The sequence below is a fragment of the Pseudoliparis swirei genome, chromosome 14, assembly GCF_029220125.1.
Source record: "Pseudoliparis swirei isolate HS2019 ecotype Mariana Trench chromosome 14, NWPU_hadal_v1, whole genome shotgun sequence".
NCBI lineage: Eukaryota > Metazoa > Chordata > Actinopteri > Perciformes > Liparidae > Pseudoliparis > Pseudoliparis swirei.
This window is the reverse complement of record NC_079401.1, coordinates 7,982,977-8,005,761: the sequence shown is the minus strand read 5'-3', so window position 1 is coordinate 8,005,761 and position 22,785 is coordinate 7,982,977. Positions and strand designations below refer to the sequence as shown.

General features: G+C 46.4%; 1 protein-coding gene across 22 annotated transcripts in view; it reads left to right on the top strand.

Annotated features, from left to right (window-relative positions):
* The first annotated feature begins 135 nt into the window (after positions 1-135).
* The window catches only part of atp11a (ATPase phospholipid transporting 11A), a 44,726-nt gene continuing 22,076 nt past the window's right edge, over positions 136-22,785 (top strand). For 8 of the 22 annotated variants that reach the window (XM_056431078.1, XM_056431079.1, XM_056431088.1 and 5 more), the window contains exons 1-27: positions 136-265; positions 373-553; positions 14,189-14,311; positions 14,686-14,775; positions 14,924-15,004; positions 15,108-15,215; positions 15,583-15,711; positions 15,797-15,900; positions 16,001-16,048; positions 16,426-16,490; positions 16,637-16,718; positions 17,119-17,269; positions 17,348-17,545; positions 17,624-17,737; positions 18,029-18,088; positions 18,175-18,341; positions 18,485-18,556; positions 18,641-18,714; positions 18,837-18,940; positions 19,212-19,732; positions 19,822-19,999; positions 20,097-20,199; positions 20,284-20,429; positions 20,726-20,785; positions 20,872-20,999; positions 21,480-21,615; positions 22,284-22,307. In XM_056431078.1, coding sequence (XP_056287053.1) covers positions 509-553; positions 14,189-14,311; positions 14,686-14,775; positions 14,924-15,004; positions 15,108-15,215; positions 15,583-15,711; positions 15,797-15,900; positions 16,001-16,048; positions 16,426-16,490; positions 16,637-16,718; positions 17,119-17,269; positions 17,348-17,545; positions 17,624-17,737; positions 18,029-18,088; positions 18,175-18,341; positions 18,485-18,556; positions 18,641-18,714; positions 18,837-18,940; positions 19,212-19,732; positions 19,822-19,999; positions 20,097-20,199; positions 20,284-20,429; positions 20,726-20,785; positions 20,872-20,999; positions 21,480-21,615; positions 22,284-22,307 — 3,111 coding nt within the window. In that variant the 5' untranslated portion in view covers positions 136-265; positions 373-508. The remainder of the gene's footprint in view (positions 266-372; positions 554-14,188; positions 14,312-14,685; positions 14,776-14,923; positions 15,005-15,107; positions 15,216-15,582; positions 15,712-15,796; positions 15,901-16,000; positions 16,049-16,425; positions 16,491-16,636; positions 16,719-17,118; positions 17,270-17,347; positions 17,546-17,623; positions 17,738-18,028; positions 18,089-18,174; positions 18,342-18,484; positions 18,557-18,640; positions 18,715-18,836; positions 18,941-19,211; positions 19,733-19,821; positions 20,000-20,096; positions 20,200-20,283; positions 20,430-20,725; positions 20,786-20,871; positions 21,000-21,479; positions 21,616-22,283; positions 22,308-22,785) is intronic. The other 14 variants (XR_008833644.1, XR_008833645.1, XR_008833641.1 and 11 more) reach the window with 5 other exon arrangements.

Here is a 22,785-nt window from a genome sequence, read left to right as displayed (position 1 = left end):
AAAAAAAAGTAACACAAAATAAGAGTGCGCATGCGCTTACCTAGAGTCAGCGCCACCACCTGGTTCCTCGTGACGTAGACGAAGAGAAAAGCTTCTTTGGCCTCGGCGCGAGACAAGCAGATTATTAGTCCGCGCGCGGAGGCAGAGAGGAAGCGACGCTGACTCCTACTCGTTCCCCCCCGGAGTCCGAGGAGGAGCAGCCTGTCTGTGTCTGCAGGAACAAACTCCTCCTGCTTCTCGGGAAGCCTCTCTCAGTCCTCCGGAGGTGAGTTTCGCGTCACAATTGTTTGCAGCAGCTTTTGTCGGACCGTGCCCTCTTCCTCTTCTTCTTCTTCTTTTTTACATTTTTAAAATTTTTGTTTTGGTATTCAGGAAGAAGAGAAGGGAGTAAAAGTCATGGACAAAGGAGGAGAATTAAAAATAAGTTTGCATCAACTCTAGTACAGTCACCCTTTGGGAAAGAAAACCAACTCGGACTCCTCGAGAAGAAAGTGGAACGAGGAACAGGATGGGGATGCATTTCAGCACCCTGCGGACCCTCATCAGCAGATATGTGAGTTGTTATAACGCGGGTTGTTTATCGCTGCATACCGAAGCTCTTTACAATCTCCGAACACTATTTTCTCTTTTTTTCTTCTTCTTACATTTGGTTTCAAATTCCTCCGAAGCAGCTACTCTTCCTGATTAAATTACACTGACGAAAGGAAGTGGACATAATCTCGTTTGGAAAGTGTCTGACGCTAGAAAAGCACCATTACCCATGAATCCTATTGTAGTGTCTTTTAAAATGTGTTTATTTCCACATCAGCAATCACACTAAACCCCCTGCACAATATTGTTTATTGATGTTTTTTGTTTGTTTTATAGTCGATCACCTATTTCTTATCCGTTCATCTTCAGTCCATATTCACCTTGGTGTGGTGTGAACCTGTAAAAAGGGAAAGAACATATTTTTAGAAGGTGTGTGTGTGTCTGTGTGTGTGTGTTGGTAACCAACAATCTGTCAGATATTTAAATAGGATTTGTCACACGTAATTATCCCCAATTATTATTTGGTATCTGCAGATATTCATTCAAATTTTGAAGCACGGTCGCGTTCAAACGCCCGTGTGGAGTAAGTCAAATCAGAATGGTGGCGAGATAAATGAGAGGAGGAGTCTTTACCTCCAGTTATCAGGTTGTCAACGACGTTACCAGACAGGACAGAACATGCAGACGGGCGGCAATTATCAAGTCATGGAACAGAAGGTTAAACCCTATATGCGGGAGGATTTGTGTGTGAACAGATATCGACAATCTGTGTACAAAATACCTCAAATGTATCATTACATTTGGCAAATAGAAAACAGATTTGCAAATACACAAATATGTTGTGATAAAAGCGTGGGAATATCTTCCTCACGTTGACCACTTACAAATACATTATCATTTATTCCCAGATTACTATATATTTTTTTTTAAGCGTTTGCATATTTGTATTTGCAGACCCATTTATATATCAACAAAACAACTTTTTAGGGTTAACAATATCGTATCGCATCGCTGAAACTTGTTTCGCGTCAGATGAAATGACTTTGTTGGAGGATTATTGAACTCGTGCTGTTGCCTCTTCGTCACTGCGCTCCTTCTCCCAGTTGACCGAGACTACAAATGGAAACATGAATTATGTAATCCAGTTGTTTTCTCCCTGCCCTTCCGATCGATACTCGGCAGTGGAGCAGCCGGGCCCACATTAGGCTCCGTGGTAATGTGTTTGACAATAATCCAAACGGAGCAAACAACGCTCGCACGGCAGCCAGCGAGGTCTAAGCCCCGGCTCCACGCTCAACCGGGGCTTAGACACAGTCTCCCAACTGTTGCAAATGGCTGATTAGATGAAATCCTTGTCGCGTGGAGGGCGAAATGGAGCCTTATTGTTAGAAAAAACAAAAAACCCTGCCTGCGGCTGGGAGGATGTGGGATGCTGATGAGGTCTGCTGCTGTAATTGATCTGGATAACTGCTTCAGACAAATGGGTTTGGGTTAAAGTGATTGCACCGCCGCTGCAAAGAACAACAACCCGGATGCAGAGAGACCGCCCGAATGCTTAAGATGAGGCGAAGGAACATTTATCTGGTTGTCAAGAAAGGTTCTTTATGACATATCGGTCCGTACCGGGAGACGGCGGTGTGCTGGAGGGTTTCCGGATGACCACATCTGTCAATGAAGCCAATTAGAGACGCACTCCTCATCTAAAGGCATAATGTTTCCCATTTTTTCATCTAGAAGTTTTCCACGAGAACTAAAGGGGAGAAATGGCACGAGGCGAGAGTTTATAGGACGCAGCTGATCGCACCGGCATCCACTGTTGAGATTTAATGTTGATCTGCACTTCACACATTTCATTTACTTACACTACACACACACACACTTCATTTTCATTTACACTACACACATACACACACTTTGCATTTTGCACACTGTCTATATTTAATATTTTTATATTTAATTTAATTTGTCATTAGTATTGTATTGTGTATTGTGTATGCATATATGTTGTATAGATACATATATATTTTATTTTATATTTTACTTTGTATACTTCTTGTATACATCTTTATCTTTCATCCCTTTTTTTTATATTTTATTTTTTATTCTTGTGTGTTTAGTTTATTGGTGCTGCTACTGTAACGACAAATTTCCCCTTGGGGATTAATAAAGTACATATCTATCTATCTATCTAAACAGACGTAGAGATAAAACGTCTGTGATTCACATCGTCCACACGTCCCGATGCATTTCCCGATGACCGAGAATAGAAACGATATGTTGGGGTTCGTGACTCCGTGTGCGACGCACGCCTGTTTCCACACGCCGTCGTCAAACAATCAGAGGGGATCCGTTTTACAAAGTTTCATTGCCGCCGTGTCGGTGTGCAGAAAGACGATCAAAGTTATTTTACAAGCGAAATCTGTCAATCGATCCGATGAGCGGATTACTCGGCAGTAAAAATGCTTCCTAGTTTCAGCCCCAGACCCTCACTTAAAAAAACAAAACCCTGCATTTAAGCACACGGCTAAGGAAGCATTCTTCAATTCAAACTCGTGACTCTCGCCGAGGTCGGCCGAGGCCTCGCCGGACGTCTGGACACTTTGTGTCTCCGACGGAGGGACAAGGCGGAGGAGTCGTAATGGCCGTGGCTGCCGCCGCTCTCCGGGCTGAGCGAGAACAAAATGTAATCGAGGCGACAAGTAGCGCCGGCCTCCACTCGTCCTGTACTCTGCCGGCTCGCTGGCCGTCTCCTCCGCTCTCCTCAGGCTACGATTCATCGGACTCAATTCTAGACCAAGTGGTCTTGTTCTTGCTTTTCTCCCCATGTAACCATGTTCTTCCATCAGCTCAGTCCAACAGTTGACTTCCTGTCGCCCCTCTCTGTCTCCAGCTTATTGATTTTGTTATCCGCGATGGTAAGAAGACGCTCGTTTCTCCTCCTGTTTTCATTCATAAAAAATAAATAAATAAATCTCACTAGTTTAGCCTCTCTGACGCTTCAGATATCGGTTTCCTGTCTCTTTAATTTGTTCTTGTGACGGACCAAGCGTACGTCTCTTTCTCCCGTGTTTACTTGCTCTACATTAGTGACCTATTTACAGTAGGAAGAGCAAAGCAACCCATCATATTGACACGCATACCGGCCCTTTCAAAACAATACAGCACAGATGAGTGTTACTACTTTCCTATTGGTTGCTCATGTGGTTAACAAGACGTCGTTGTTTCAACCAGCCCCAGTTTGTTCACGTTTTCTGACTCGGGAGAGAAAAAAAAAATCTGTTCGCTGCTTGTTCAAAAATATTATTAACATTTTTTTTTTTTCTTTGCTCTTAGTTGTAAACTTGTATTGGTAATATTTTAAATTGTGAATATGAAAAGAGGATGATATCTCGATGGTTAGAAGGTACTATTATCTTAACCTCAATAAATTATTTAATAATGCATAATTAACAGTTGCATTATAGCGAGAGAAACAAACTGGAGATGAGTCACGAGCAGCCGGGCATGCATTCCTCTGCTGCTGGGGAATCTGGGTTCCTGGACAGGAAGTGGCTCTCCTGCCTCCCTGTCTGACTTCCTGCCTTCACATAGTGGATTACAAGGTTACCCGTGTCCACCATACCGTCGCACACTTAATCCTCGTTACAGCTGTCGCTTATCTCCTCCTGCCGATTTTCCACCTGCTGCATTTTCTAATTGGCAGGAAGCAGGAAGCTGGTCTGAGTAACCATGTAGAGTTGGGGCGGGGGGGGGGGGGGGCTGCTGATCGTACGGTTGTCTCCCGGTAAGCGAGCGGGTGGAATTCAGTAGTAGCCGGGTGACGCAGAGGACAGCGGATCATATGAACTCCCCGGCTGGTTGTCAATAATTCATAAGCAGACTGGCTGATAATGTGGGCTGACGTTCTGCGTCTGTTCTTATGGGGTCATCGCACAGGAAGGGGGGGAGGGGGGGGTCACATGTTTAATTAGTCCCCACATTTTTAGACCAGTGTTACAAACCCGTTGATCCACAATATGGAATCAAATATGACACCAAAAAAACCACCAAAATAAAATTCCAACGAACAATTTCTTTAATTCTAACAATAATAGTGTTTTGAGTAACTCAAAATACGACTCAAGTACTGAAATAACTACAAATCACAACAGTCATGGCAAAAATAAAAACAATAGCACGTGTCTCACACGTGTTTGTGTATGTTCCTTCTTGGGACTCTTATTATGAAGGGTATCCATATTGTTGTGAAGCTGTATAGTGGCATTTAAAGCCTGTGTGTTTGTGTGTGTGTACCAACAGTGGCAGGCTTTCTCCTGGCCTCCTGCTAATCATTTAACGCCTGGCCGTCCGTCCAAAGTGCAGCAGGGCTAACCTCGTTACCTGGAGGATTTACTGGCTCTCACTAAGCCACTCGCTCTCGGGATTGTTTCACTGCTTGAAGGCTGCTGCTTCACTCTTCAATCACATTCGTTTGGTTACGTGACGATAAAATATGAGTCGTATTTCACTTCATTCTTTTTATATTTGTTGGCCCTTTTTAGAGGAAGATTATTAGTATATCAAACATTTTACATTTTCTAATAAGCTGACAATATAAATCTACAAACGGTGTATTTATATATTTGCATCTATAAACCCATATTCTGTAAATCTATATGGGGTTATTTATAACACTTGCACATCCAATATGTTCATTGTAAATTGGACATTTTAAACTTTTGGGGGGGGGGGTAAAATGTGTTTTATGAGGCTCCCAACCTTTCGTTTGACTTTCAGAAACGTCTGGGGGGAAAAAAGGCTAAATTTGTGTTTTTCTTGTTTATATCTTCCTTTCTTTAATTGTCCCATGTGCTGACTCATTCATTCCTGTATTATTGCTTCTTGAAAGCGGTTGCCTCCTCCTCACTTTGCCCAGACGGTAACGGCAGAGGAGCTCCATTAAGGGCTTGTCTCGGTGTCATTGCGGTAACATTAACGCTGGATTACAGCCCATTGAACGAGCGGACGGATGACGGCTAGCCCCGGGTTAATGGTGCATGGAGGCCTCTATCCAAAGAGAGAGAGAGAGCGAGAGAGAGAGCTGTTTGAATTTGTGCCATCATAATAACATTTCTCCAGTGTTGCCCGGTGAGAGTGCTGAGAGGTGCACGTACACCTTAATGTTCTTCAATCTGATAGCTGCTCGACTCGCTGCTGGAGCACATCATGCCCCCACCCCCCACCCCGGCCCTCATGTCGAAGAGAGAGGACGAGAGGTGAAGTGAGAGTGTATCCCCCCCTCCCCTCTTCCCACTCTTCCTAAATGCTGACGGTGCACTCTTCCTTTTAGCCCCAACTCTCGAGACACGAGCGTCATTATGGATTATCTGGATTATTGGTTTGTACGTTCAAACAGGAAGGGGAAGCAGAATTCACTTCTTCTTTTTACCAACTTGCAAGACATTTTCGGCTTCCGGTTTAACCTCTTCCCCATTAAGACAGGTGGTTTGATGCACATCTGTCCGTAGCACAGCGGCCGATTGGGCGGAGTAGAGGCGGCAGCTCCTCATTGGTCGGTGTCGTCTCTGCGATGAATACACCCCGGGGAGAAATGTGCCGATTTTGCTGCCTTTTTAATTAAAGGTTCTGCTTTCAAATGCAGGAAGGGAATTAAATGTGTTTATTTCTTCACGCTGTGATTCTGTTGAAGAGGAACAGTCTGCTCTCCTCTCTGTAACATCTACAAAAAAGACACTTTTTAACATACAGAATGGAAAGCTGCCCACATGCAGCCACAGGATGGATTCATCTTTTGCTCGCGTGCATCTTATCTTTGTTTTCTCCGAATATTAATGACATTTTGAGCTGATTTATTACAGAATATGGAGCTCCGGAGGCAGAGATAAAAGCTTTCCGATGCATTCCAAAGGGAGCACTTGTGAAGCCACTTCTGCAGCGAGCTGTAGTGCAACAGCTTATAAAAGATCCTCTTCCTGAATGAGGATTTGTTGCTATGCGACATAATACAAACCCCGTTTTATTATTTCCTGGAAGCGCAAATGATGCATGGCGGGGAAAAGCATGTGACTGTAAGCTGCCGAGCGCTGGAGTAATTCTAATAGCTGAACAACATGAAACGCCATCGATTTATTCCATAACATTCTCGATGCACTTTGTCCGCCACCGTGAAGTAGAGGACTGTGATCCTCCCTCGCACTGTCAGAGCAGTGCCAAGTGATATAACACTGAGATCACACAGATCGCTGCACTTGGAAAGGTCTCTTTCATAGAATGGAGACGGCGTGTGTTGTCACATAAGCGCCAAAGTGGGCTTCATGAGATTTATTCATTGTAGGTTCCCACATGAGAAGATAGAGGCTGACGAGAGTTATTCAATCTGTAAATTTGGGTCAAAACGTTGTCGGTGTTCTGCATATATGTGATGGATATGAGAACAGAGGCTCCTCCTGTATTAAACATTCACAAAATAAAAAAAAGGCCGCTAAGAATTTGGAGTCAGAAACGCAATCAAAGAAGCTGCAAAACATTTTTTTTTAAAATAAATATATATATATAAAATAAATATTCCAAATATATACAAATAAATATATATTTTTTCCAAATATATATAAATAAATATTTATATATATAAATACAGAGCGGAGGTCGATGTGAACTGGCACAAACTCGGTGAGGAAATATAGTTTTCTTTTCCATATGAAACACAACTGCTTTCTAAAGTTTATGGTGATGGTCAATATTGCATGTTGCTCTTACTTTTAAAGTAGGATCCGCACTCCAGTCGAATGGGTGCAGTAGAGTAAATATCAACAACAACATTGAACTTCTGCCAGGGTGTCGCTTCCTGTTTTCTATATATTTAAAGATGCAGAACCGTCGTTGCTGTTCAGTAAATTCCCTCTGAGGTGACAAGTGGTCCACACAACAGTACATTGAACTGCAGCAGCCATGTCTTATAAATAGCTGAGGTCATCACTGGTGGGAGGTGTGGAGTAGATTCAGGGCTCTGTGGCTTTCCTCCAGTTATTTGTGCTTTGCAAAGTGCATTTGTGTGCATTTTAACTGCTTTCTGCTCGGTGAACGATTTCCCGTTGTCTCGTGTTCAATTATTTGTTCTCTCCTGCAGCAGCATTTAATAGGAAATAAAATCCTTCAGTCACAGACGGTTAAAAAGGTGTTTGCAGGAGTTACGGATCTCACTCCGAGGAATCCATCCCCACCGCGGTGCTTGGCCCCTCGTCAGGTGACCGCTCCTCTCATGAGGGCCACGTGACGCCGTTCGCTTCCCCTCCTCCCTCTGATTCCAATCCCCAGCTGCCCACCGAGATGTGATAATCGCACACAAAAACAACACCAGCAGTCTGTGTGTCGACGTTCTAATTGACCGAGAAAACATCGTAGCTCTTGGCGTCCGGACAGGCGTCAGTCGGAGGTGGAGGATGAGGAGGAGGAAGAGGATACTAGGTGTTTGCTGGAGGGGGAGGAGGAGGAGGAGGAGGAGGGTCAGTCAGACGAAAAAGAAAAAGGACGATTCAGACGGTGAGATAAGTCGGCTGTAGAAGTGAGCGCAGAGAGAGAGACTGTTCATCTCGTGGTTGTCAAGGAGATAATGAAGAACAAACTGACCATCTAGTAATTTACTCCTCTCCTGCACCCTCTCACACGTTGAGTTGTGTGCGTCTCCCCCCCCCCCCCCCGAGGGCAGCAGGATTCATGGGCACATGTGACAATGAGCCACCAGGAAGAGAACAGGGGGGGTCACGGGTCAGCGAGAGCTCATCAGAACACAGCAATACAAATATAATCGGGACAGAATGTGGAGGGTAAACCTTTTATTTTTTAGTATTCATTAATTAATTGCTTAATGGCAACTCAATGAATCGTATAATGTGGAAGCTGTAGTCAAGTTTCAAAATAAAGTACTCTGAGAGAGAGAGAGAGAGATGTTTGAATTAGGGGTCCCTGGAGACCAACCAGGAGGGTCAAACATACAGAATAATCAGGTACTCTGTGGTGACATATATTATATATATATATATAGCAGGCGTGTGCCCACAGTACAGACATTAGACTTTAGGGAAGACCGAGAAGTGCTCCCATTAACGAGGAGGAGAGGCGTTTTGGAAATAAACACATCTGAGGAAGATTGAAAATATTCAAAGCGCTGTGATCCTGGTCACCGAGCAGGAAGTGAAAGCACTATGAGAGCGATGTAGGACACGTGTCGGCCGCTCCACCCGGCAGCTAATGGGACGTCGGCCCGAGGAAAATAGAAAAGCCCGGCGAACAGAACCGACTCTCATAATGAAGGTTGTTCCCAATAATATGAATGCATTACGGCATCTTCCCGTAAGTGCTTTGTGCTCACCTGACTCCCGTAAGTGCCGTGTGCACTTACGGGAGTCAGGTGAGTCGGGTAACGACGCACATTTTAAAATATGAAATATTGCAGCGAGCAGGAGCTGCGGCGCTCTATCGCGGCCAGGCCTCGTGCTAAGCTAACGGTCAATTTCATATTTTTGTGCAGCTTCTGTGCATAGGGCGCATTTGTTTTTAGTGAAATGATACTTGAAAAAAAAGTATTATCCAGACGATATCCTGCAGATTTTCTTATTTCTTTTCAGTATCTATTAAATATTTGATATTTAAAACTTCAGAGTGGTGTTGCCGCCCATTCGGGGGCAGAGTTGGAGTTATTTAAAGCGAGCCGGGTGTCCACAGATCAATGCAGTCACTCAGTGTGACCCGGGGTGCACCGCCAGAGGCCTGGAAGAGCTTTGCTCCAGATGCCTTTCAACTTCAATGACTTCACCACTTATTATTTTTAAATTAGGTTTGAAATTGGTTGCATTCATTTTCACAAGGACGTCCAAAGATGGTCAACGCTGCGTTTGTTCGTTTGATTGTTTTTTGATGGAGCCAGTTTGTGGGTGGAGGCTGAATCGTTGGCATTTAGCTGAATAATGACGGACGGAGAGCAAAGATTAAAACGGATTCCTGTTGTGATGAATTTGTGTGCGATTTAGAAATTCTTTTCACGGACTTTAAAAATGCCGACCATGTGACCATCAGCAGTTGTAATTGTGTGCAACATGTCATCAAAGTGGTGAAAGTTGAAACTAGAGCAAGAAGCCCTGCAGTGTGGGGCGTTGTTCCTGTTCCCTACTGAGGGAACCAGGCTAATGACGTTCTCTGTAGAGCTGACAGGAGGTCAAGAGGTCACGAGGTCTCTCCTCTCCCAGCTTTAATAGTTTGCCCAAGAGGAGAAGCAGTGATTCAGCAGGACGGGCCGCTCCTCTGGGAGTGGTGAGTGTGTTTGTGTGAGAGATAAAAACCACCTCGCCGTGATCGTCGGAGTTTCCGGACACGGATCTGCAGACGAGATTAAAAAAACAAAAACAAATTGAAAGGAAGTGCGTCTGCGCCTCCCGAGCAACAACAGACGCAGAGGCTGCAGGAATCGCGCTCGTTAATAATTGATCCCATTCTTTTCGCCGTTTGGTGACGCGGCGCTCGCCCAGCGGGCCGCTGACCCACATGGGCAACGGGAGCAGGTGGGTATCTGTGTCGGAGGGTCTCCAGAGAGGAGGCGGCCCTCAGATATTTGAATCTTTACGGTTCAGAGCCCCGTTAACGCGACCCACGACGCTGATCACTGCAGTCCACCAGATCTATTTGCAGTTCCCTCCAGCCGACCTCTCCCACATGTGGAACCGAGGGCAGCGCGGGGAAACACGTCGTAATGAGAGGAGCCGGAAGCTGAAGTGTTGATATGGGATCAGGCGTGGGAAAGGAGGAGGAGGAAGAGGAGGAGCGGTTGTGATAGAAACCGAAAGTGTCGTACTTTAGCAAGAAGTGACTGTAACTTAGCAGAAGTGTTAATAATATAAAAATAGTGTTCGTAATATTATGAATAGTAGTTAAGTGACGATGCACAAAATAAGCTTTCATCAAACAAACTGGTGGACTCTCTCTCTCTCTCTATCCCTCCTTTTAACTGTCTCTACTTCAGATATGTGGGCTTGTGAGGACATGCATGCAGGTGTAGAGTTATGATAATATCAATACACACACGTAGAAATGCTCACTCCTAAAGTCTGACTGGTTCTAACTAACGGCAGCAGTCACTCTCGTGTGTGTGTCTCCGTGTGCATGGTTACAAAACCGTGAGGACGAGAGGGGTCGAATCACTAGATTCCCCAGACACACACACACACACACACACACACCTTTTTTAACTTGTTGAGTCCGTCTGGAGCCTCCACGAGGACAGTGGTGACGGAGGGGGAACGCTCAGCTGCTCTACACCCTGAGAACAAACAGAGGGACCACCACAGTCTCCACACGCCGGCATTTATTTACCCCGTTCGCTCTGGCGGCCCGGACGTAATCTCAAGAGCAGGCGTCAACAGGCACGCACACACACACACACACACACACACACACACACGTGCACACAGTATATGTCTGATGGCTTCGGGAAGGGGGACGGGGTTTCTCTTATCTCTGCAGCTCAGTGGCAGCAGAGGGATAATACTCGCTCCTGCGGTGCGTGTCCATGTGTTCCAATCATGTTTGCACATGTGACACAGTATTTAGGTGTGTGTGTGTGTGTGGTATCGCAGAGAGCAGGTTGTCGTCGGGACTTAATTTCAGCGCCGCCTGTTGCAGCGGGAGATAAAACACTTCGGTCATCAGTCGAACAACAGCTCCGCTTTTAAAGCTGAAGGCGAACAATAGCCATGTGTGTTAGTGTGTGTGTGTGTGTTGCAGTGATTCCTCCTTCCTGCTCACAGTTTTTTCTCTAAATGTTATCTTTACTTGTCAGGCGTCGTACAACAATAACTACAGTTTTTCTTATTGCAGAGACTGAAGACTATTTTGATAGTTTCAAAAGACAGACCCCCCCCCCCCCCCCCCCAATAGTTCCACATATCTTCCGATTGAATGTATGGTTTGTGCTGCTTGGAAATGTTGTTGTTGTTGTTGTGTGTCGTGTCAGCCTGAGTCCGGTGTGATAATGGGTTTTTAATGGATGTGTCTGTGATCGCCCGGCTGTGGAAACAAACTTCCCGTCCGAGCGCCAACGTGGAGCTGAGCCTCGTCTCGAGGAAACGGGAGAGTTTGAAGGATCTTCAAAGTTTTCTATGTCTGATAATTGAGCAACTTCTTTGTGACATTGGTGCTGATCTCTTCACCTCAACCTCATTTGATGTTTCTCGTTTGTCTGTGTCGTCTGGTGGGTAGTTGGGGGGTGGGCAGCTGCTTGTTTCAGGAAGTGTGTGTGTGTATGTGGGTGGGTGAGTCAATCTCTTCCTGTTTACAAAACAGTCCACTGTTCCTGTAATGCTATGTTCAGGTCCTGTGGGAATAATCTGTGTTTCAGTCAAAATGTGAACCATTAAGATGTGATGTGCTACGTAGAAAGCGCCTTTTTTTTTTTCTCCACGTCTCTTTTACCTTTTCAGCAAAATCTCCAGGCAATTTTGACATGAGTCGGTTAAAAATATGTAATGCATTTTTAAAACGACCTTCAAAGTGTTGGTTTCACTTCTTTAAAACACCACGAGTCCTCTGTGCACCTGTTTGTACATTCAGGTCCTCTAAATCTAAAGTTGCCACCGCTGTATTGTTCTCACATGTGTGTCGTCAGTAAGGACATTCAGAACACACACACGCACACGCAGGCACACGCACACCCCAGTCCACAAGAAGAACAGGACTCTGCTGGTCTAAATATAACCCGTGGACCAGTGACTACAGAGGTAACAATCTGTGTCATTGTTACCTGCTCTCATACATGTTTGATGTTGCAGGGTGCACATGTGTGTGTGTGTGTGTGATCCCTGAAAGGCTCCTTGCACTTTCTACTAATGTGGCTGAAAGGAAAATGGATGTGGTTGCTGAGTGGGACAGACAGAAGCCAGCGAGCGCTCTCTATCCCTCTCTCGTGGCCACAAATGTTTCCCTCCCCACTATAAATACGGCCCTGAGACCCGCCGCGTCCCGTAACGTGAAACGCTGCTCAGTGATTATCAAGCTCCGGAATAGCCCAAAGTCTCCCGTTACATCTGAGCGGCTAAAGGCGCCCGAGCAGTTTTTCTTATTTTATAAGCCGTGCTTTTATTTTGTGAAGATGCCGTTTTACTCGATTAGAGACGGAGAGGCTTTCATATAAAAAGCCCGACTCCGAATGAAAGCTGAATGTAATCGATAGGAGAGGAGGGTTGTCTGCTTCGAGTCCCTCCAGGTTGGGGTGAGATGGAGATGGAGAGGGAAGAGGTGCGAGCCATTAGCGCTGCACCAAGGGTAACGATGGAGGAGAGGGCAGGAAGTGAGGCGCGACACATGGATGTCACTTTGGATTATAGCTCTCAAACTTTATTAAGATTCAACTTTTTATTTGCCATTTGTGCCCAACGGTGCAGACTCATTGGAAATCTAGTGCAGGGCTCTGAGTCAACAGTTTAGAAATAACACTATAATAACTTAATAAGAAAGAAAAAATATAAAAGAATACACTGTACAGAAGGTGGTAAATGTCATGAATTAAGTAATTATCCGGCTAATGAGCTCATAACGATTAGAGGCGTGTGAGAACGGACGGAGAGGAGGAACAATAGCACTGATGTTCATCTCCTCCTTCAATGGAACTCAGATACCAGTTGGTAAGAGTCCCCCGATGTGATGGATGGGATGTAGGTTCAAGAAGAAGAAGGGATGAAATACTCTATATGCACGTCTTCAATGAATCCATTTTTATTCCCATGTCATTTCCCCTTTGTTCCATAAATAGCTGGAGGTCACAGGCTATAAATAGCTCTCCATCCGCAACACGGTTATCTTAGAGCAGTAAGTTAACCTGTGTTGGTGTAGACTTTTTATAACGGATTATTTTCAACATTCCTTGCATTGAGCAAATTACCCAGGAGAAAGCGTGTGACTCCAGGACAAGTTCAGACCCGCCAGAAATACCTGAAGCTCAAATAGCTCCCGTTAAACTGGAGAATTATAATCCCACACCGGCCTCTCCAGTCTGATGTCTATTCGTTATTGTTTAAATAACTCTCAAGTGGTTCTCAAATCAGGGGTACATGAAGGCACTCCAAAAATGAGCATCCATTAAAAATAAATAGAATAGAAGTATAAGTGCATCAACAGAATTGTAGATATTCGATATTAAATCGGACACTGGTGGCATAGCGCTGTGTATTTAACCAAAAATGGCGAGTTAGGGGCGCTTGAAACAAATATTCCACAGGGAGAACGTCACTGAAAAAAGGTTGTGAACCACGGAAATAACTGTCTGTCATATTGTGGAGATTCTTCAGCCGGAAAATAGAGAGTTAAAGACAAAGATGTCGACCGAGGAAACCGCTATCAGGTGTCCTACTCCGTGTGTGTGTGTGTGTGTAATCTGCATTCCAGTCTGAGTCACATGCAGCTCTGTGTATCCGTGGTAATAAAAGCTCTCATTCATGAAGCAGAAGTTACTCATTCGTCCCGACTCTGTTCCAGTGTGGCACGCGGTGTCCTCTTATCAGTGTGTGGGAGTGTATTGGCGGTCCAGGTCCGTCACATATTTATTAATCTCCCGTGGGAACAGAGTTAAACGTACGCCGGCCTAAATGTATGTCCCCCCCCCCCCCCCCTGCAGTGTACTGGTGAGGAGAACTGGGTGGACAGCAGGACGATATACATCGGACACAAGGAGCCTCCTTCGGGAACGGAGGCCTTCATACAGCAAAGATTCCCCGACAACCGAATAGTCTCCTCCAAGGTCAGCGAAGGTCACGCAGATCGAAGCGCACTGAAATAGCACAGCATGTCGTGCGAGCGAGTTATTCTGGGTAATAGTTATTGGAAAGAGTGGAGGTTTTATTTTAAAGATAATGGTTCTCTCTCAACATCTAAATTATTCAATCAAATCTGTTCAGCCTCTTTAGTCAGTGGTCTATTTATTGATAAACCTATCTGTCTTTATAGTTTTGTAAAATGGCTCAATGGCTTTATGCTATATATATATATATATATATGTATTTATTTAATGTATATATGTGTTAAATAAATATATATATATTTATTTAATATATATGTTAAATAAATATATATATATATAGTGTTGATGTGACTGAACTGTCTCATGTCTTTTAGTACACATTTTGGAACTTCGTCCCGAAGAATATGTTCGAGCAGTTCAGGAGAGTCGCCAACTTCTACTTTCTCATCATATTTCTGGTTCAGGTAAACGCTTCTTTCTTTGTCTACTTTTACATCAATCACAGACATTTTTTAAGTGTTATCTTTCCGCCGCTTTTGTTAATCCAAATAATCCACGAAACCCGCTTCACATGAAGAAAACAACGCCATCGAACTCTCTCTCTGCCTCCAGTTGATCATCGACACGCCCACCAGTCCCATCACCAGCGGGCTGCCGCTCTTCTTCGTCATCACGGTCACCGCCATCAAACAGGTGAGACACCCGGAAGGGCTTTCTCACCACCGCTGTAGGGTCTTCCACGTCGTCATGGCGCCTTCACCCCCCCCCCCCCCCTCTCTGTGTTTCTCTCGGTCAGGGTTACGAGGATTGGTTGAGACACAAAGCGGACAACTCTGTCAACCAGTGTCCCGTCCACGTGGTGCATCACGGGAAAGTAGTCCGCAAGCAGAGTCAGAAGCTCCGGGTACGTGTGTGTGTGTGTGTGTGTGTGTGTGTCACGTGATATCTCACTCTCACTGCATTTGTTTTATAGGCTCATGTCGATGGATTTTCCTGTGTGTGTAGGCCTGCATTTGAGAACAATTCAGCCTTTAAAATCTGTTATATTACTGTATGCTAAAATAAAACAAAGAAGATCCGTTTCAGGATCAAATGTCTGCGACTGCTTGCTGAACTTCACGGCTTCGCAGAAGGTTGGCGTGTTGGGCGAACCGCTTTAGTAAATGCTAACGGGGATGAGCAACCTCCTCGCAGACGCCACATTTAGGATCCCCAGACGCGCCGTGATTTAAATTTAGAAACGAGACGCCTCTCCTGTGTCTGCGCCTCAGGTCGGAGACGTCGTCTTCATGAAGGAAAACGAGACTTTCCCCTGCGACCTCATCCTTCTGTCTTCATCTCGAGAAGACGGCACCTGCTTCGTCACTACAGCCAGTCTGGACGGAGAGAGCAGCCACAAGGTGTGTGTGTACAGCGTGTGTGTGTGTGTGTACGGGCCGGTCAGCTCGCCCCGTCCAACCTGAGAGTGCGTTCCCTCTTCTCTAGACGTACCACGCGATCCAGGACACTAAAGCTTACACCACTGAGGTGGAGGTGGACTCCATCCACGCGACGATAGAATGTGAACAACCGCAGCCGGACCTGTACAAGTGAGTCCAACACGCACACACACACACACACGCACACGCCTGGAAAACACTTAACATGTGTGAAACGTGTCTTCTTTCCTGTTACACCTTTCCCACACAGATTTGTGGGCCGTATCAACGTCTACATGGACAACGAGCCGGTGGCCAGGTAATGTTTCACAGTAATGGGATCCAAAATATCACATTCGGCCGCCAATTGTTCGCCATCATATTTCGTCATCATATTTCGCCCTCTTTTTTTCTCTGAATGAGTATTACTGATTTACTGACAATTTGATTTGAAGACATTCTGAATTTCAATTTTTTTTCTTAATGACGAATGCTTTTATTTTGTTACTTTCCACTTGGTTCTTTTGGGTCTAAATTTGTCACTAAATTAATTTTTAATCAGTTTCTTTTGTCCGTGAGCGGGGACACATGTCTAGTTTAAGGGACTTTATTATTAGGTGGCGTACTTCTACAAGGCGAGAAAAGAATACCGCTGCAACCCTTTCACAATAAGAGCGTTGTAACGATGTGTTTCAGGCCGTTGGGATCAGAGAACCTGCTGCTCAGAGGGGCCACGCTCAAGAACACCGATTACATCTATGGTAATATCACATGAAATACACTAATATTCCATAAATAAAAAAGTACTCACCATGAGTTCACAAACTATCATTTTCTAGAGCTCCCTCAGTTTGCTCAGTCGTCTTAAATTGAAATGTAAGACGTCTCGTCTCTGCCTCCCTCCCAGCGGTTGCCATCTACACCGGTATGGAAACCAAGATGGCGCTCAACTACCAGACCAAGACCCAGAAACGGTCTGCAGTGGAAAAGTAGGCTCTCGCTCTCACTTTCCTTCTCCTCTACATCTCATGAATGTGTCAAAGGTCGTCACTGATATTCGTTACCCGGTCATCTCTTCACTGAGTCCCCCGTCTTGCACCGATTGGCTCGCTCTCCTTCCATCTGGCGTTGTCACGCGTCTTGTATCCAGATGGCTTGTAGATATGACCGACTGGAGGTGGATTACATTTACACTTGGCCTGGTGGGAATTGCATTCGTCTTCCTTTTTGCCAAAATGGACTTGGCTCTGAGTAAAAGCCTCGTGCGAGCTGTTCCCTCTTTACTCCAGTATCCACTCGGCCTCTTTCACGTGCCTGGTGTTCCATCTCTGAGATTGTGTGAATGTGGCCGTATAATAAAAAAGAGCCCCGCGTTGTCTCCCTCTGCAGGTCGATGAACGCCTATCTGGTGGTCTACCTGTGCATCCTCATCAGCAAGGCGCTCATCAACACGGTGCTGAAGTACGCGTGGCAGGCCGACACCAACCAAGACGAGCCGTGGTACAGCGACAGGACGGAGCCGGAGAGGCAGAGACACGTCGTGAGTCATTGGAATCCCTCCATCTGGAATGGAGAAGATAATACAAAAAGATCTCTTCATGCCCTCTTTCCTCCTCAGGTGGTCCGGGCCTTCACAGACTTCCTGGCCTTCATGGTGCTGTTCAACTACATCATCCCGGTCTCCATGTACGTCACCGTGGAGATGCAGAAGTTCCTGGGCTCCTATTTCATCATGTGGGACGACGAGATGTTCGACGAGGAGATGGGCGAGCGGGCCGTGGTCAACACGTCGGACCTGAACGAGGAGCTGGGGCAGGTAGCGGAGAACACCTGGAGCGAGGGAGGCCGGGGGAGGCGTAACCCAGCTGTAACTCCTCCTCCTCCTCCTCTTCAGGTGGAGTACGTGTTCACGGACAAGACGGGGACTCTGACGGAGAACAACATGGAGTTCATCGAGTGCTGCGTGGACGGACACATCTACGTACCTGATGTGATCTGTAACGGGCAGGTAACAAACTCGCCGTGGCGGTCTCTTCTCAGCCCTCGCGCTACGACGGCAACGCGTTGATTTATTTTTTGGACTTAAAAAAAAAAAAAAGATGCAACATCAAATAATTTTTCTTTGAGACACTTTTTTTCCCCCCCATTCTTTGAATTTGGCTGCACCTGTCATACTTGTGGCTCTGCTTTGTGTGTGTGTGTGTGTGTGTGTTCTTACTCTTAATCCCCTAGTGGTGTAGTTGTGTACTATATTTTAGACACCTGTTATTTAAATGTACTTCATTTGTGTGGTTGATAGGTGATGCCTGGTGCAACAAGTATGGACATGATTGACACATCGCCAGGTCCTGGGGCCAGGGTGAGCACAGCCTCAGTTGTGTGAGTGTTAGTGTGTGTGTGTGTGTGTGTGTGTGTGTGTGACACCGTGTCCTCCGTCCTCCGCAGGAGCACGAGGAGCTGTTTTTCCGGGCGCTGTGTCTGTGCCACACGGTGCAGGTGAAGGAGGAGGAGACGGTGGACGGGATCAAGCACGGCATCCACCAGGGCAAGTCCACCTCCTTCTACATCTCCTCCTCTCCGGACGAGGTGGCGCTGGTGGAGGGCATGAAGAGGTGGAGCAATAAACACACTCGGACATTTTACATTGCGAACAAACCCAAACAAAAAGCTTTAGTTTTTTTTAGGGTTTTCACTCACGCACACATTAAGTTATGTCACTCCCATCCCATTAATGGGGCTTTTCTTTGTGCCTCAGACTCGGCTTCACTTATCTCCGACTGAAAGACAGTCACATGGAGATCTTGAACAGGGAGGATGAGATTGAGAGGTGAGTGCCCCTTTCAGACGATGCTGTTTATATGAAAGATTGTAAGGATAATTTAGATGTTTGTGTGATTTGAATTTGTTCTAGGTTTCAGCTGCTGGAGGTTTTGACGTTTGACTCCGTCAGACGGAGGATGAGCGTCATCGTCAGGTCCAGCACAGGTAATACGCCTCGAACTGTGCATGTGGATGTTCAAGGTTTATTAATATGGTTTCTTTCTCACACACTTGTTTTGTTCTTTCTGTCTGTGTGTGTGTGTGTGTGTGTGTGTGTGTATGAGCAGGTGAGCTCTATCTGTTCTGTAAAGGTGCGGACTCCGCCATCTTCCCCAGGGTCGTATCGGGCAAGGTGGAGCAGATCAAAGCTCGGGTGGAGCACAACGCAGTGGTAGGAATACACAAGCACACACACACACACACACACACCATCATTTACTACTTCATAAAAGTGTTTTTCTCCTGGAACATTATTCCCATGATTCATCTTGTGAGAGCTAAGGTTTCCACGGTTACGGTGGTCCTGTATTTATCCATCGAAGGTCCCGCGTGGCTTCCGATAGACGTGAGACGACACGTCCGTCAGCCGGTTGACTGATGAACACGCGTTTCTTCCTGGATGTCCCAGTCTCACCCGGTTTGACTCCCTCCTCTCCTCCCAGGAGGGTCTGAGGACACTCTGCGTCGCCTATCGGCCTCTGAGTCCCGCGCAGTACCAGGAGGTTTGCCACCTGCTGAACGGGGCCAAGCTGGCCCTGCACGACCGAGACAAGCGACTGGCCGAGGCGTACGACGTCATCGAGAAAGACCTCATCCTGCTGGGAGCCACCGCCGTGGAGGACAGGTGGAGGATCTCTGCTTCAGTCTGTTCTAACGGCACGCCATCACGCCGACGCTCTCTCTCTCTCTCTCTCTGTGTGTGTTTCCCCAGGCTCCAGGAGAAAGCGGCAGACACCATCGAGTCCCTCCACAAGGCGGGCATGAAGGTGTGGGTGCTGACCGGCGATAAGATGGAGACGGCGGTCGCCACGTGCTACGCCAGCAAGCTGTTTCACCGCAACACGCAGATCCTGGAGCTGACCACCAAGCGCACCGAGGAGCAGAGCCTCCACGACGTCCTGTTTGACCTGAGCAGGGCGGTGCTGAGGCAGCTCGGAGGCATGACCCGGGACTCCTTCTCTGGGTGAGACTGAAAAAAAACCCCGCCGCGAGTTCTACTTAAAAATACCCGCCCCGCCGTCCCGTATTTGACGGGGTCTTCCGTCGGTCCAGTTTGTCGGGCGACTGCACCGACTACGGTCTGATCATCGACGGAGCCACCCTCTCCGCCGTGATGAGGCCCGCCCAGGAGGACTCCAACTCGGGGAACTACAAAGAGATCTTCCTGGAAATCTGCCGCAACTGCAGCGCCGTGCTCTGCTGTCGGATGGCGCCGCTGCAGAAAGCCCAGGTACCAAGACCGCCGCCGAGCACAATGAGTCGGAGGGCCCGAGTCAAAAGGTCCGATACCTCTTCTTTTTTTTGGTTGGGGGTCTCGCGTTTTCCAGATCGTGAAGCTGATCAAAGCCTCCAAGGAGCACCCGATCACGCTGGCCATCGGAGACGGAGCGAACGACGTCAGCATGATCCTGGAGGCCCACGTCGGCATCGGTTAGTCCACGCGGCGCTGAAGGCTAGCCCGTGAAAGTCGGCGGGCGCTCGTGTGCAACGTGTCTGTTTTCTGTGCGTCCCAAGGCATCATGGGTAAGGAGGGTCGTCAGGCAGCGAGGAACAGCGACTATGCCATCCCCAAGTTCAAACACCTCAAGAAGATGCTCCTCGTCCACGGACACTATTACTACATCCGCATCTCTGAACTCGTGCAATACTTCTTCTACAAGGTAGTTAGTGCATAACATTTAGATTATTATTCCTTCAGGGTAGTTTTTATGGTCAGGCTGTAGCTTAGTTACACGTTGTGGTATTTTTGGTAGAGGTGGAACATTTAAAAAAAACATTCAGATAAGAAATGTTCTACTTACAAATCTAATCGGTATGAATAGCCAAATCTATTTGAAGGAAACTAAAACTGCGTTGAATTTGATCTCCCAAACAAACAAACAAACAAACTACTTTGAACCAATAAGACGCCTGCTAACCTGCATTTATCTCTCGTATGTTTTCTTTCTTTTCCCAGAACGTCTGTTTCATCTTCCCCCAGTTCCTCTACCAGTTCTTCTGTGGCTTCTCACAACAGGTGGGTGTACACACACACACACACTCACACACACATACACTCACACAAAGTACACAAAGTAAAGCAACGCTCCACGCTCTCCCCAGCCGCTGTACGACACGGCCTACTTGACCCTGTACAACATCAGCTTCACCTCGCTGCCCATCCTGCTCCACAGCCTCATCGAGCAGCACATCCACATGGACATCCTGAGGAAGGACCCGTCTCTCTACAGGTGACCGCCGTTGTCTCTCGCGCTCTCTTTCCTAATCTGCACTGAAACCCTCAGAAGCAAAAATGACACGCAAAGAATACATTTCAGACGTCGCCAAACTCCGAAAAAAACATGGTTTGCGAACAAAGTGATGGCAGATTGAGGTATTTTTTTAAAGCAAAAGAGTCCACTCGATCAATTTGACGCATCGACTGCAGGCATAGGCATGTTGATGTGTGCATCCATTCACAGGAGACGTTGGCTCAATCCACTGAGGTCATGACATCACATGACCAGATTCTGACCTCTTATCGGGTCATCGAGCCTTCTATGTGTTCACGAGGTGCCTGCATCGGTGATGTATTCATGAATCAATTCATGGAGCTAAATCTGATTAGAATCCTTGATGACAGTCACTTCTGGTTACGGTCCTCCCAGAAGCCGCTAATGCAGTATTGATCAACGCGCGAGGTCGTCAACACGAGTCATTCTGTGCTTCAGAGACATCGCGAAGAACTCGTTGCTGCGCTGGCCCATCTTCATATACTGGACCGTCCTGGGTGTGTACGACGCCATTGTGATGTTCTTCGGGGTCTACTTCCTGTTTGACAACACCACCTTCACCAGCAACGGACAGGTAACGCCCACGAAGTCGGAGACGGCCCCTTTCACGGCGTCTCGGACGAGAGAGCATCTCCAGGCTGCTTAACGGCGACGTCTTTTTTTACATCGGGACTCAGTTCTCTACCAAAACGCATCCATCGCGTCTAATTTTCTGCTTGTCATTTGGTCTTTTTAAGACGTTTTTACATTTATTAATACATATAAAAGCAAGAATATTCTTCCTTGTGGCTTACATCTCAGCATATTCTCACCTTTCACCCAGTTTCAGTGTTTTGAACTGCAACCTTCAGGACACTATTTCTTTGAAAGTGGATTTATTTATGTTTTTCTTTAGATTTCTTTAGATTTTGTGTCACTTAAAGACCTTAGACGACCGACGTTCTCTCTTTCACATCCGAGAAGCGGCAGCATGGCGGGTTTCCATCTTCCTCCGTGTTTCTCTATTTGTCTCTTTTCATTTTCGAGCAGCATTCCTCCCGCAGTGACCGGCCGCTGCTTCGAGCTGCTTTTGTTCCACTTGTTTTATGCATTGGATTTTTTTTCTTCTTCTTCTCCGAGCCACAAAACTGTTGTTTAGTTTTCTTATGATTTTTCTTCTTCTAGCCCTTTCTTCTTCCCTCTTCCTCTTCCTCTTACCTTTGTGTTGCTTTTTCTTTTCTTGCTTCTCTTTCCTCCTCCCAGCTAATGACAGCCAACACACAGATGGTAAGCCCGTCCCTGTCTCTCTGTCATCTCTCCCCAGTTTCAGTTTCCAATTTCCCGTTTGATCCCGACACTGAACCTCTCACCGCTCATCTCATGTCCAGCCCGCCGGTGCTTGCCGTAGACACGTCAGCTGTAGACGTCTGTGCAGTGCTCGTGTGCCCAGGTGTTCATGTAGTGATCGAACACTCTCCATTCCATGTGTGTGTGTGTGTGTAACAACTTTCAGGTAAAAGCAGGGGATAGATGATTGTAGGAAAAAAAAGAGTCGCCCCCCCCTCCTCCTTCCATTAAATGACATTCGAGACACCGGGTCATCTTCTCTAATCTAATTCTCCCTTCGGAGCAGAGGAACATTGTCACATGGGCGGTTCCTCTCCGAGCCATCGGGACTATTTATAGGCTTTTTTTTGGTGAAGAAATATTGGAGAGCGACCGTTTAATTTTTACTTTTTTTTAAAGCAGGTAAAAAGGGAATTTC